The sequence below is a fragment of the Salminus brasiliensis genome, chromosome 23 (genome assembly GCF_030463535.1).
Source record: "Salminus brasiliensis chromosome 23, fSalBra1.hap2, whole genome shotgun sequence".
Taxonomy (NCBI): Eukaryota; Metazoa; Chordata; class Actinopteri; order Characiformes; family Bryconidae; genus Salminus; species Salminus brasiliensis.
Genome location: NC_132900.1, coordinates 878,722 through 893,721, shown reverse-complemented (window position 1 = coordinate 893,721; position 15,000 = coordinate 878,722). Strand labels below are relative to the sequence as shown.

The window sequence follows — 15,000 nt, the reverse complement described above, 5'->3', positions numbered from 1 at the left end:
AGACAGGACTGTTAGCCGGCTTGCTAACACTGTGCTAGCACTGCTGGAGAAGGCCGTTAGCCGCTGCGATAACAGGGTGGTAGTGATCTTGGACGAGACTATTATTAGGCTATAATTATGTTGGATGAGGCTGTTAGCCGATCTGCTAACACCGTGGTTGCAGTGTTGGATGAGGCCATTAGCTGGAGTGTTTTGGATGTCGTGGCATAGTTGTCTATTGGTTCATGAATTTGGGCGTGGGGAGGGGGCGGAGCTTCTGAATCACTGAAGGGAAGCAGTTCAGTAGTACAGTATTCAGTATTACATGCAGTGGTAAATACCCCCACCAGTGTCCTGAAGGGTGCGGTCAGATCCTGAGGAAAGGTTTATGATAAGCTAATAATAAAACCGGGGAGGCTGTGCTGTTACCGCTGACCTGACTTAACTCTTCTATAAGAGCTCTGTAAAAAAAACAGCCACGTGACCTCTGAGTCTGAAGTGTGTGACCTGCTGGGTTAGTCCAGTTAGCAGGTACTGGATGACCCACTGACCAGCGTTAATTTATAATCTGGTGTCAGGTTTTACACTGCGCTGAGTGTGGGAGTGTGGGAAAGTCAAAGAGCCATTTCCTTACCTCCAACTGCTCCTGTGATCCCAGTAGTGGGCGGGGCAGAGAAACAGGCAGAGAGAGAGAGAGAGAGAGAGAGAGAGAGAGAGAGAGAGAGACAGAGAGAGAGAGAGAGAGAGAGAGAGAGAGAGAGAGAGAGAGAGAGAGACCAGCATGTGGTTATTACACTCATCACTACAGAGCAGAGCCCACAGCTGAGATTATAACTGACCAATGGGTGTTTTCTTGTCTAAACAAACACACTGAACTGAAACTGAAAGAGTCTCAGCCAAAATACCCAGATAATAACTCTGCTATTTAAAAGGTGTGTGTGTGTGTGAGAGAGAGAGAGAGAGAGACTCACCAAATTCTGCAAACTTGAAGCTTAGCAAAACAAAACCGATGAAGAATAATGCTGCCAATACCGAGACCACCACACCAAACACAGAGATCCCTAAAAAAGATACACAAAACCCAGTGTGATTTACAGACCACTCACTGCCCAGCACAGACCCCCACTACATGTAGCCCATACAGACCACTCATTGCCCAGCACAGACCCCCACTACATGTAGCCCATACAGACCACTCACTGCCCAGCACAGACCCCACTACATGTAGCCCATACAGACCACTCACTGCCCAGCACAGACCCCCACTACATGTAGCCCATACAGACCACTCACTGCCCAGCACAGACCCCACTACATGTAGCCCATACAGACCACTCACTGCCCAGCACAGACCCCCACTACATGTAGCCCATACAGACCACTCACTGCCCAGCACAGACCCCACTACATGTAGCCCATACAGACCACTCACTGCCCTGCACAGACCCCACTACATGTAGCCCATACAGACCACTCACTGCCCAGCACAGACCCCCACTACATGTAGCCCATACAGACCACTCACTGCCCAGTACAGACCCCCACTACATGTAGCTCATACAGACCACTCACTGCCCAGCACAGACCCCACTACATGTAGCCCATACAGACCACTCACTGCCCAGCACAGACCCCCACTACATGTAGCCCATACAGACCACTCACTGCCCAGCACAGACCCCCACTACATGTAGCTCATACAGACCACTCACTGGCCAGCACAGACCCCACTACATGTAGCCCATATAGACCACTCACTGCCCAGCACAGACCCCACTACATGTAGCCCATACAGACCACTCACTGCCCAGTACAGACACCCACTACATGTAGCCCATACAGACCACTCACTGCCCAGTACAGACCCCCACTACATGTAGCTCATACAGACCACTCACTGCCCAGCACAGACCCCACTACATGTAGCCCATACAGACCACTCACTGCCCAGCACAGATCCCCACTACATGTAGCCCATACAGACCACTCACTGCCCAGCACAGACCCCCACTACATGTAGCCCATACAGACCACTCACTGCCCAGCACAGACCCCCACTACATGTAGCTCATACAGACCACTCACTGGCCAGCACAGACCCCACTACATGTAGCCCATATAGACCACTCACTGCCCAGCACAGACCCCACTACATGTAGCCCATACAGACCACTCACTGCCCAGTACAGACACCCACTACATGTAGCCCATACAGACCACTCACTGCCCAGTACAGACCCCCACTACATGTAGCCCATACAGACCACTCACTGCCCAGCACAGACCCCACTACATGTAGCCCATACAGACCACTCACTGCCCAGCACAGATCCCCACTACATGTAGCCCATACAGACCACTCACTGCCCAGCACAGACCCCCACTACATGTAGCTCATACAGACTACTCACTGCCCAGCACAGACCCCCACTACATGTAGCTCATACAGACCACTCACTGCCCAGCACAGACCCCCACTACATGTAGCCCATACAGACCACTCACTGCCCAGCACAGACCCCCACTACATGTAGCCCATACAGACCACTCACTGCCCAGCACAGACCCCCACTACATGTAGCCCATACAGACCACTCACTGCCCAGCACAGACCCCACTACATGTAGCTCATACAGAGCAGCAGATCTCTACTGGGAGCTCTGAAACACGGATACCCAGATGAAGTCATGTACCTGCTGAAGTTTCAGTGTAACTGAGCATCTTCATCAGTTCCTCACACCCCTCCAGTTTCTGCAGAGTGTCCAGGCTGGTCAGTGCCGGCTCCTGATCACCTTCCGCCACAAACACTGTCCATGTATGGTTCACCTTATTCAAAACCAGAACATCTCTGCCGTCTACCTGAAGCCGGTCAGCCAGCAGCACCACCCGCTGACCTTCATACTGACATTCAGTTACAGAGCTGAGAGTCCCTTTAAAAGACAAAGAGTAAAAAAAAACACTGCAGTCTCCCATACCACCATAATACTGAAAAATTCATAGTGGATACTGAGTAATTCATAGTGGATAATAAATAATTCATAGTGGATAATAAATAATTCATAGTGGATACTGAATAATTCTTAGCAGATAAAGAATAATTCATAGTGAATAAAGAATAATTCATAGTGGATAATAAATAATTCATAGTCGATACTGAATAATTCATAGTGGATAATAAATAATTCATAGTGGATAAAGAATAATTCATAGTGGATAATAAATAATTCATAGTCGATACTGAATAATTCATAGTGGATAATAAATAATTCATAGTGGATAAAGAATAATTCATAGTGGATAATAAATAATTCATAGTGGATAATAAATAATTCATAGTGGATACTGAATAATTCATAGTGGATAATAAATAATTCATAGTGGATACTGAATAATTCATAGTGGATACTGAATAATTCATAGCAGATAAAGAATAATTAATAGTGGATACTGAATAATTCATAGTGGATACTGAATAACTCATAGTAGATACTAAATAATTCATAGTAGATAAAGAATAATTCATAGTGGATACTCAATAATTTACAGTAGATCCACTGCCAGACTGTAAACACTACAGTAATCTGGTATCTACAGTGAATTATTAAGTCTGTACCTTAATAATTCAGATTCATACTGGATTAAAATCACTTCACAGTTGTCACAGGTAGAATGTAGATTCATACTGGATAAAGCCCTGACCCAGAGGCAGGTAAATGTGCTGTAGTAATTTAAGTGCAGTAGGGCTTTAAGTTGATCTACATGACTGTGTGATTTACAGCAGTGACAGAATATTAAATGTTAATATTAATGAGTGAATCATAAGTGAATCATAAGCAGATTAAAGATGAAAGGGTTCAAACACTCACCTTTAGGAATGGCCCACGACCCGCTCCAGAGAAACACCAGTGCCAACAGACCCAGCATCTCTTCAAGCAACGTCTGTCCAGCTTTCACTTTTCCTTTCCTGCAAACTGGAGAATGAAGGTGTGTGTGTGTTTGTGTTCATGTGTGTGTGTGAGTGTGAGTGTGAGTGTGTGTGTGTGTGTGTGCAGCCCAGGAAAACACAAAGCAGACAGCAGGGTGTGTGTGTGTGTGTGCAGCCCAGGAAAACACAAAGCAGACAGCAGGGTGTGTGTGTGTGTGTGATCAAGCTGAGCTGTTGCTTTTGGTTCTGCACTTTAAACCTATAAACACTCCTCCAACAAGGAGGCTGCTGCGGACACACACACGAGCACACACACACACGCACACACACACACACACGCGCGCGCGCACACACAGTCCACATTGCATCACAGCAGTTAATGTCACGCTGCTGTGTGTGTTTGGGAGTAGCTGTGGTTAGACACTAACCTGAACCCTCTCTTTGGATTAAAGTCGAATTGTTTAATAATTAAATAAAAGTTCTTTATTTTTTGTGTTTTTGTAATTCTGTTAAAATCCTCAAAGAATAAAACCAGGCCTGTTGTTTTAGAACAGAAACAAGCAAACAAACAAACAAACGCTTAACAAATAAACTTTCTTTCAGAAGATTGTTTTTTATTTTTTACATTGTTATATTGTAATAATGTACATTTTGATTATAAACTATAAATAAATAAATACATAAATCAATAATGTGGGTATATATGTATATGAGCAGTTGCTTGTCTCTCCAGAACGGCAGTTTTACAAGAAATGGAAAAAACCTTCTGAACTTTTATTGGACGTCAGTGTAAAAGATTTTAGTCCAGGTCATTTTGGAACGTTTCTATTGGTCCGTTCATCATGAGATTCAGATGGGGAGCTTATGAGAGCTATGGAGGTTCTGGTCCAGTTTACAGAGCAGAGCTGACAACATTCAGACTGTTTATGTGAGGTCACACAAATAACGAGGTGTCCAGACGTTAATATTAATAAATATTATAAACATAAATGGAATTTTGATCCTTAATAGTGCTCGACTCAATACTCTGGATTTTCACACGTAGGGGACAGAGAATAGGCCGCAGCTAGTGTGCTTCATTCTGAGGTAATATAACAGGGTGGTAACTAGACTTGTTAAACCCCACCTGAGCATTTTCACCCCAACCAAACTCACCTACTTACTATCATACATCACACAGCAGCTTCAGTGCTCAACACAGGCATCCTACAGTGCCCTGCAGTTCAAGTTCCCTAAAAACGGGGTGTTTTCGCCATGGCTTGGAATCTCCCTTAAAATGTCAGAATACCTGTTGTGTTCCACATCACGGGAACTGGAACCGCCCCTAAGAATGTCCTGGGTCTTTTTTGCAGATAACGGCTGTGAAATGCGTCACTAACACAGACTGTTTAGGTTTCGCTTTTCATTCATCATCACAACAGTAGATAACTCAGTCCAGCCTTTGAGTGAAGGGCAAAAAAGGGCTGATTAGCCATAACATTAAAACCACTGACAGCTGAAGTGAATTGCATTGATGATCTGGGTCCAGTGTCTCCTGTCTGTCGAGGGTGGATCTACACATCAGTCAGTGAGTGAACGGTCAGTTCCTGAAGGTGATGAAGGTGCTGAAGCAGGAAAAATGGACAAGCGTAAGAATCTGAGACACTTTGACCAGAACCAGATTGTGATGTTCTAGATAATGACTGGGTCAGAACCTCTCCAGAACATCAGCAGGCAGGTCTTGTGGGGTGTTCCCTTCTGGTATGCAGTGGTCAGTACCTACCAAAAGTGCTCCAAGGAAGGACAACCGGTGAGCTGGTGACAGAGTAATGGGCGCCCAAGGTTCTTTAATTGATGCTCATGGAGGCTCCGCCCACCTCACAACTGACAGGACTTAAAGGATCTGCTGCTAACGTTAGTCTTGGTCCCAAATACCACAGCAGGACACCTTCAAAGGTCTTGTGGAGTCCAGGCCTCCACAGGTCAGAGCTGTTTTGGCAGCACACGGGTGACCTACACAATATTAGCTGGTTTTAATGTTATGGCTGATGTGTGTGATTGGTTTAAGAGAGCACTGACACACACAGAAGCAAGATTCGCTGTGGCGTCAAAACAAATCAGATCATCTCTTTTATCTCTGGAACTGAAGGACAGAACAAAGACTTACAGACAGTCTGTTTCCAGCTGCTTCCGGCCTGCACGCCCCGCCTGGCCATTTCTGGAGGAGGTCACCGGGGTCACTGCTGTTTAACACTACTCTACTTAACTAGAGTGATGTAAAACTGCCATTTTCACAACACTGTACTGCACACAGGCACCAGAGGCGTCAAGTAATGAAGTACAAATACTTTGTTACCTTAATTCTTACATTTTCACCCAATTATCTGAACTTTCTACTGCTTACATTTTAAAAACAGCCTCATTACTAGTATTGTGAAAGTATGTTATGTGAGTCTGATCCTGATTGGATGAGAAGTATAAACAGACACCATTCTGACTCCCTATTGGTTTATAAGAGATCCATCACACCTGCACACGTCCCGTCACTCTCCAGCAGCTCACAGCAGACGTCTGTAGTCTAGTATGAAGACTGTGTCCGTAGCAGAGACTCAAGAGAGCTGCAGTGAAACGTCCCGACTGAGCCCCACATTTACATTCCAATAAAGCTTATTGATCACAGATGATCGCACAGCGATGCACACAGAGGCCATGCCCACCTTATTAACATATAGGATCTAACTTATAGGATCTGCTGCTAATATTAGTTCTGGTGGCAGATACCACAGCAGGACACCTTCAGAGGTCTTCTGCTCGACGGGTCAGGGCTGTTTTGGTGTTAGGACGGGGATCTACACAATATTAAGCAGGTGGTTTTAATGTTATGGCTGATCGGTGTATATCCGCCTGTTTGGCCAGTTTAGCTCCACCCACTCACGCTGAAGTTATAAGGAGTGTTTCCTTCTTATATATTACTTCTTATAATAAAGGACAGCCAATAAGAACACAGAGGTCATTTACATATATCGCTCAGTAGAGCAGGAGAAGTGTGGAAGAAGTGTCGGTGTGGGAGGTGAGCTCGTCAGTCAGAACTCGTCAATCAGTAACTGCTGAAATGATGCCATGTCACACAGTGTTGGATATGGATCACCAGCTCGCAGCTTCAGTGAATATTTAACTCGTCATCACACTCCCTGACTGCTCCAGTCACACGCTGCCCGACTCGCCCCCGACACCTTCCCCCTGTGCAGTGTGTTCCTCCTGCCTGTCTACACCAATCAGCCATAACATTAAGACCACTCCCCTAATATTGTGTAGCTCAGAACCGTCCAGGCACGGACTCCACAAGACCTCTGAAGGTGTCCTGTTGTGGTCTCTGGAGCACCAAGATAGCAGCAGATCCTTTAAGTCCTGTAAGTTGTGAGGTGGGCGGAGCCTCCATGAGCAACAGTAAGCTTTACATGTCCATGAATCTGTCGCTGATTCCACAAGCCCTGCCTGATGTTTTGGAGATGTTCTGACCCAATCATTATCTAGAACATCATCATCAGTTTGGTTCTGTTTTTCAGATTCTTACGTTTGTCCATTTCTTCTGCTTCATCACCTTCAAGAACTGGTTTTATCCTCCTCTAGCCCACGCCTGGCATTATTAGGCAGCATGGAGCCAATAGGGTCATGATGTTGATCTGCTCCAGAGAGTCCTATTCTATTGGCAGTACTTCTTCTCTACAGGGACTAGACAAGCTGTGTGTGTGCATTTGCACATCTGTGTCAGTAATGGGTGCAGCTTAAAGTAGCTGAATGCATTTACTAGAAGGGGTGTCCACAAACTTTTGGACCTGTAGTGTAACGAAGAGTGACCAGTGTCTCTGTTGTTTCATGACTGGTCAGCAGAGGGCAGTATGTAACAGCTCACTTCGTGCTTAAGGGTTGAGCTCATATCTAAGCTGATGGTTTTACATAACACTGATTTTATGCTGCACACACACACACACACACACACACACAGACACACTCTGACCATCTGTAGTGTGCACACCAAGATGTGACAGATTCATTAGCACACTGCTCGGTGCTCTGCTAGAACCAGGGGTCTATCGCTCTGGTCAGCGTCACTCTGAATGACCCTTTAACCAAAAGCTTCCCCCAGCCTTTACTGAGGAGACACAGCCCAGTGTTCCTCATCTCACTGTGAGCCTGGTCCTAAGAACAGCATCAATTCTAATTCCATTTCTATGTAATTATAGACATTTATACATAATATCTATAATCTCTTTATAATATCATTTCTATATTCCATTTCTATATAATCTACAATTCTGTAGAATTCTATTCATTCTATATATACAATTATGATATGTCTAATATAAATGAGTCTAGAAGCTTACTATAGAAGCTATATATTATATACTTATATACTATTATATATCTTATGATTGCTCTATATTCTATATTTTACATGGTTATATACATGGTGTGTACACAATGATGTTCTCTCTGTTGTATATGCATAGTAATATATAACACAATGTGCTCTATGTTGTATATATAGTAACATGTTTAATTTATTATATTGTATATAAATGGTAATATGTATAATATTATATGTGCTATATTGTGTGTATACGTTAGTATATATAACAATGTGTTTTAAAGTGTGTATATAGTAATATAATAGAATATATAATATGAAACACATTGTGAAAGGAAGACACAACACACAGATCATTACACAGAACATATCATATTATTATTATCAATATTAACACACACACACACACACACACACACACATATATATATATGTATATATATGATAATATGTTCTATGCTTCATGGTCTGTGTGTCTTCCTTTCAGAAGGAGGGTTAAGCAGAATATTACCAGAATAAATAGAAAATATATTAATAATACGTAACCATGGCAACGTGCATGTAATGCTGTGTGCGGGTGACATGGCCTAATTGGTCTCACATTCAGAACCTTTTGCACATCAAGCAGCAGAGGTGAATGAGCTCAGCCCATTCACACACACACACACACTCACACACACACACACACACACACACTCATATGAACGCAATTATGATGTGGCTGCCAGTTATTCACGCATTGTTAATTCTCGCTCTCTCCTCTTGTCTTGTTTCTGTCATCTGTGTTACTATATTCAGTTTACTACACATTAATAAAGATGAATAATGATGAATAATGATGAATAATGATTAATAATGATGAATAATGATTAATAATGATGAATAAAGATGAATAATGATTAATGATGAATAATGATGAATAAAGATGACCAATGATGAATAATGATGAATAATGATTAATAGTGATAAATATTGATTAAAAATAATTAATAAAGATAAATAATGATTAATAAAGATGAATAAAGATGAATAATGATTAATAATGATGAACAAAGATGAATAATGATTAATAATGATGAATAATAATTAATAAAGATGAATAATGATTAATAATGATGAATAAAGATGAATAATGATTAATAAAGATGAATAAAGATGAATAATGATGAATAATGATGACCAATGATGAATAATGATGAATAAAGATGACCAATGATGAATAATGATGAATAATGATTAATAAAGATGAATAATGATTAATAATGATGAACAAAGATGAATAATGATTAATAAAGATGAATAAAGATGAATAATGATTAATAATGATGAACAAAGATGAATAATAATTAATAAAGATGAATAATGATTAATAAAGATGAATAAAGATGAATAATGATGAATAATGATTAATAAAGATGAATAAAGATGAATAATGATTAATAATGATGAATAAAGATGAATAAAGATTAATGATGAATAATGATGAATAAAGATGACCAATAATGAATAATTATGAATAATGATTAATAGTGATAAATATTGATTAAAAATGATTTATAAAGATGAATAATGATTAATAAAGATGAATAAAGATGAATAATGATTAATAATGATGAACAAAGATGAATAATGATTAATAAGGATGAATAATAATTAATAAAGATGAATAATAATTAATAATCATGAATAAAGATGAATAATGATTAATTAAGATGAATAATGATGACCAATGATGAATAATGATGAATAATGATTAATAAAGATGAATAATGATTAATAATGATGAAAAAAGATGAATAATGATTAATAAAGATGAATAATGATTAATAATGATGAACAAAGATGAATAATGATTAATAAACATGAATAATGATTAATAAAGATGAATAAAGATGAATAATGATTAATAATGATGAACAAATATGAATAATGATTAATAATGATGAACAAATATGAATAATGATTAATAATAATGAACAAAGATGAATAATGATTAATAAACATGAATAATGATTAATAAAGATGAATAAAGATGAATAATGATTAATAATGATGAATAAAGATGAATAATGATTAATAATGATGAACAAATATGAATAATGATTAATAATAATGAATAATAATTAATAAAGATGAATAATGATGAATAAAGATGAATGATGATTAATAAAGATGAATAAAGATGAATAATGATTAATAATGATGAATAAAGATGAATAAAGACGAATAATGATTAATAAAGATGAATAATGATGAATAAAGATGAATAATGATTAAAAATGATGAATAAAGATGAATAATGATTAATAAAGATGAATAAAGATGAATAATGATTAATGATGAATAATGATGAATAAAGATGATCAATGATGAATAAAGATGAATAATGATTAATAAAGATGAATAAAGATGAATAATATTAATAATGATGAACAAAGATGAATAATGATTAATAATGATGAATAATGATTCATAATGATGAACAAAGATGAATAATGATTAATAATGATGAACAAAGATGAATAATGATTAATAAAGATGAATAATGATTAATAATGATGAATAATGATTAATAATGATGAATAATGATGAATAATGATTAAAAAAGATGAATAATGATTAATGATTAATAATGAATAATGATGAATAATGATTAATAAAGATGAATAATGATTAATAATGATGTATAAAGATGAATAATGATTAATAAAGATGAATAATGATTAATGATTAATAATGATGAACAAAGATGAATAATGATTAATAAAAAGATGAATAATGATTAATAATGATGAATAATGATTAATAATGATGAATAATGATGAATAATGATTAAAAAAGATGAATAATGATTAATAATGAATAATGATGAATAATGATTAATAAAGATGAATAATGATTAATAATGATGTATAAAGATGAATAATGATTAATAAAGATGAATAATGATTAATGATTAATAATGATGAATAATGATGAATAATGATTAATAAAGATGAATAATGATGAATAAAGATGAATAATGATGAATAAAGATGAATAATGATTAATAATCATGAATAAAGATGAATAAAGATGAATAATGATTAATAATGATGAATAAAGATGAATAATGATTAATAAAGATGAATAAAGATGAATAATGATTAATGATGAATAATGATGAATAAAGATGACCAATAATGAATAATGATGAATAAAGATGAATAATGATTAATAATGATGAATAAAGATGAATAATGATTAATAAAGATGAATAAAGATGAATAATGATTAATGATGAATAATGATGAATAAAGATGACCAATAATGAATAATGATGAATAAAGATGAATAATGATTAATAATGATGAACAAAGATGAATAATGATTAATAATGATGAATAATAATTAATAAAGATGAATAATGATGAATAATGATTAATAATGATGAACAAAGATGAATAATGACGAACAAAGATGAATAATGATTAATAATGATGAATAATGATGAATAAAGATGACCAATAATGAATAATGACGAACAAAGATGAATAATGATTAATAATGATTAATAATGATGAATAATGATGAATAATGATTAATAATGATGAATAATGATGAATAATGATTAATAATGATGAACAAAGATGAATAATGATTAATAATGATGAATAATAATTAATAAAGATGAATAATGATGAATAATGATTAATAATGATGAACAAAGATGAATAATGATGAACAAAGATGAATAATGATTAATAATGATGAATAATGATGAATAAAGATGAATAGGTTTTTTAGGAGTGAAACAGGAACAGGGTCAGAGGAGCGTTTGCTGATTGTGATCCAGAGGGATGGAGCTAGGCTGGTTTTCAGAGAGATGTAAATGAGATGATGTATAAAATACAGTAATGTTTGAGTTTCTGCTGTAAAATAAGATCATTTAGTAAACAGAGATCATTCAGAATAGCTCACCCACCAGCAGCTGACGGTTAGCCTGGAGCAGCTTAGCATGTGACTGATTATCATGTGATTAATGATCATTTGGTTAGTATTTGATTGATTAGTCTCTAAAGCCTGTGTTTGATTAGTCTGTGTTTGATTAGTCTGTGTTTGATTAGTCTGTGTTTGATTAGTCTGTGTTTGATTAGCCTGTGTTTGATTAGTCTGTGTTTGATTAGTCTGTGTTTGATTAGTCTGTGTTTGATTAGCCCGTGTTTGATTAGTCTGTGTTTGATTAGCCCGTGTTTGATTAGTCTGTGTTTGATTAGCCCGTGTTTGATTAGCCTGTGTTTGATTAGTCTGTGTTTGATTAGTCTGTGTTTGATTAGCCCGTGTTTGATTAGTCTGTGTTTGATTAGCCTGTGTTTCATTAGCCCGTGTTTGATTAGTCTGTGTTTGATTAGCCCGTGTTTGATTAGTCTGTGTTTGATTAGTCTGTGTTTGATTAGCCTGTGTTTCATTAGCCCGTGTTTGATTAGTCTGTGTTTAATTAGTCTGTTTGATTAGTCTGTGTTTGATTAGTCTGTGTTTGATTAGTCTGTGTTTGATTAGCCTGTGTTTGATTAGCGTGTGTTTGATTAGTCTGTGTTTGATTAGCCTGTGTTTGGTTAGTCTGTGTTTGATTAGTCTGTGTTTGATTAGTCTGTGTTTGATTAGCCTGTGTTTCATTAGTCTGTGTTTGATTAGCCTGTGTTTGATTAGCCCGTGTTTGATTAGCCCGTGTTTGATTAGTCTGTGTTTGATTAGTCTGTGTTTGATTAGCCTGTGTTTGATTAGCCTGTGTTTGATTAGTCTGTGTTTGATTAGCCTGTGTTTGATTAGTCTGTTTGATTAGCCTGTGTTTGGTTAGCCTGTGTTTGATTAGTCTGTGTTTGATTAGTCTGTGTTTGATTAGTCTGCGTTTGATTAGCCTGTGTTTGATTAGTCTGTGTTTGGCTAGCCTGTGTTTGATTAGCCTGTGTTTGATTAGTCTGTGTTTGATTAGCCTGTGTTTGGTTAGTCTGTGTTTGATTAGTCTGTGTTTGATTAGCCTGTGTTTGATTAGTCTGTGTTTGATTAGCCTGTGTTTGGTTAGCCTGTTGGTTAGCCTGTGTTTGATTAGCCTGTGTTTGATTAGTCTGTGTTTGATTAGCCTGTGTTTGGTTAGCCTGTGTTTGATTAGCCTGTGTTTGGTTAGTCTGTGTTTGATTAGTCTGTGTTTGATTAGCCTGTGTTTGATTAGTCTGTGTTTGATTAGCCTGTGTTTGGTTAGCCTATTGGTTAGCCTGTGTTTGATTAGCCTGTGTTTGATTAGCCCGTGTTTGATTAGCCTGTGTTTGGTTAGTCTGTGTTTGATTATCCTGTGTTTGATTAGTCTGTGTTTGGTTAGCCTGTGTTTGGTTAGCCTGTGTTTGCTTAGCCTGTGTTTGATTAGCCTGTGTTTGGTTAGCCTGTGTTTGATTAGCCTGTGTTTGGTTAGTCTGTGTTTGATTATCCTGTGTTTGATTAGTCTGTGTTTGGTTAGCCTGTGTTTGGTTAGCCTGTGTTTGATTAGCCTGTGTTTGATTAGCCCGTGTTTGATTAGCCTGTGTTTGGTTAGTCTGTGTTTGATTATCCTGTGTTTGATTAGTCTGTGTTTGGTTAGCCTGTGTTTGGTTAGTCTGTGTTTGATTAGTCTGTGTTTGATTAGCCTGTGTTTGGTTAGCCTGTGTTTGATTAGCCTGTGTTTGGTTAGTCTGTGTTTGATTATCCTGTGTTTGATTAGTCTGTGTTTGATTAGCCTGTGTTTGATTAGCCCGTGTTTGATTAGTCTGTGTTTGATTAGCCTGTGTTTGATTAGCCCGTGTTTGATTAGTCTGTGTTTGATTAGCCTGTGTTTGATTAGCCCGTATTTGATTAGTCTGTGTTTGATTAGTCTGTGTTTGATTAGCCCGTGTTTGATTAGTCTGTGTTTGATTAGCCTGTGTTTGGTTAGCCTGTGTTTGATTAGCCCGTGTTTGGTTAGCCTGTGTTTGATTAGTCTGTGTTTGATTAGTCTGTTTGATTAGCCTGTGTTTGATTAGTCTGTGTTTGATTAGTCTGTGTTTGATTAGTCTGTGTTTGATTAGCCTGTGTTTGATTAGTCTGTGTTTGATTAGCGTGTGTTTGATTAGTCTGTGTTTGATTAGCCTGTGTTTGGTTAGTCTGTGTTTGATTAGCGTGTGTTTGATTAGTCTGTGTTTGATTAGTCTGTGTTTGGTTAGCCTGTGTTTGATTGGCGTGTGTTTGATTAGTCTGTGTTTGATTAGTCTGTGTTTGATTAGCCTGTGTTTGATTAGTCTGTGTTTGATTAGCCTGTGTTTGGTTAGTCTGTGTTTGATTAGCGTGTGTTTGATTAGTCTGTGTTTGATTAGTCTGTGTTTGATTAGTCTGTGTTTGATTAGTCTGTTTGATTAGTCTGTGGTTGATTAGCCTGTGTTTGGTTAGTCTGTGTTTGATTAGTCTGTGTTTGATTAGCGTGTGTTTGATTAGCGTGTGTTTGATTAGTCTGTGTTTGATTAGCGTGTGTTTGATTAGCCTGTTGATTAGTCTGTGTTTGATTAGTCTGTTGATTAGCCTGTGTTTGGTTAGCCTGTGTTTGGTTAGCCTGTGTTTGGTTAGTCTGTGTTTGATTAGTCTGTGTTTGATTAGTCTGTGTTTGATTAGCGTGTGTTTGATTAGCCTGTTGATTAGCCTGTGTTTGGTTAGTCTGTGTTTGATTAGTCTGTGTTTGATTAGCGTGTGTTTGATTAGCCTGTTAATA

At 37.6% G+C, this 15,000-nt stretch overlaps 1 protein-coding gene across 1 annotated transcript in view; it reads right to left on the bottom strand.

The window, feature by feature from the left end:
• The window catches only part of LOC140546007 (uncharacterized), a 5,583-nt gene extending 1,481 nt beyond the window's left edge, over positions 1-4,102 (bottom strand). The window contains exons 1-4 of the mRNA XM_072669121.1: positions 3,846-4,102; positions 2,673-2,909; positions 951-1,040; positions 614-625 (exon numbers count right to left, since the gene is read on the bottom strand). Coding sequence (XP_072525222.1) covers positions 614-625; positions 951-1,040; positions 2,673-2,909; positions 3,846-3,903 — 397 coding nt within the window. The 5' untranslated portion in view covers positions 3,904-4,102. The remainder of the gene's footprint in view (positions 1-613; positions 626-950; positions 1,041-2,672; positions 2,910-3,845) is intronic.
• Positions 4,103-15,000: the final 10,898 nt, after the last annotated feature.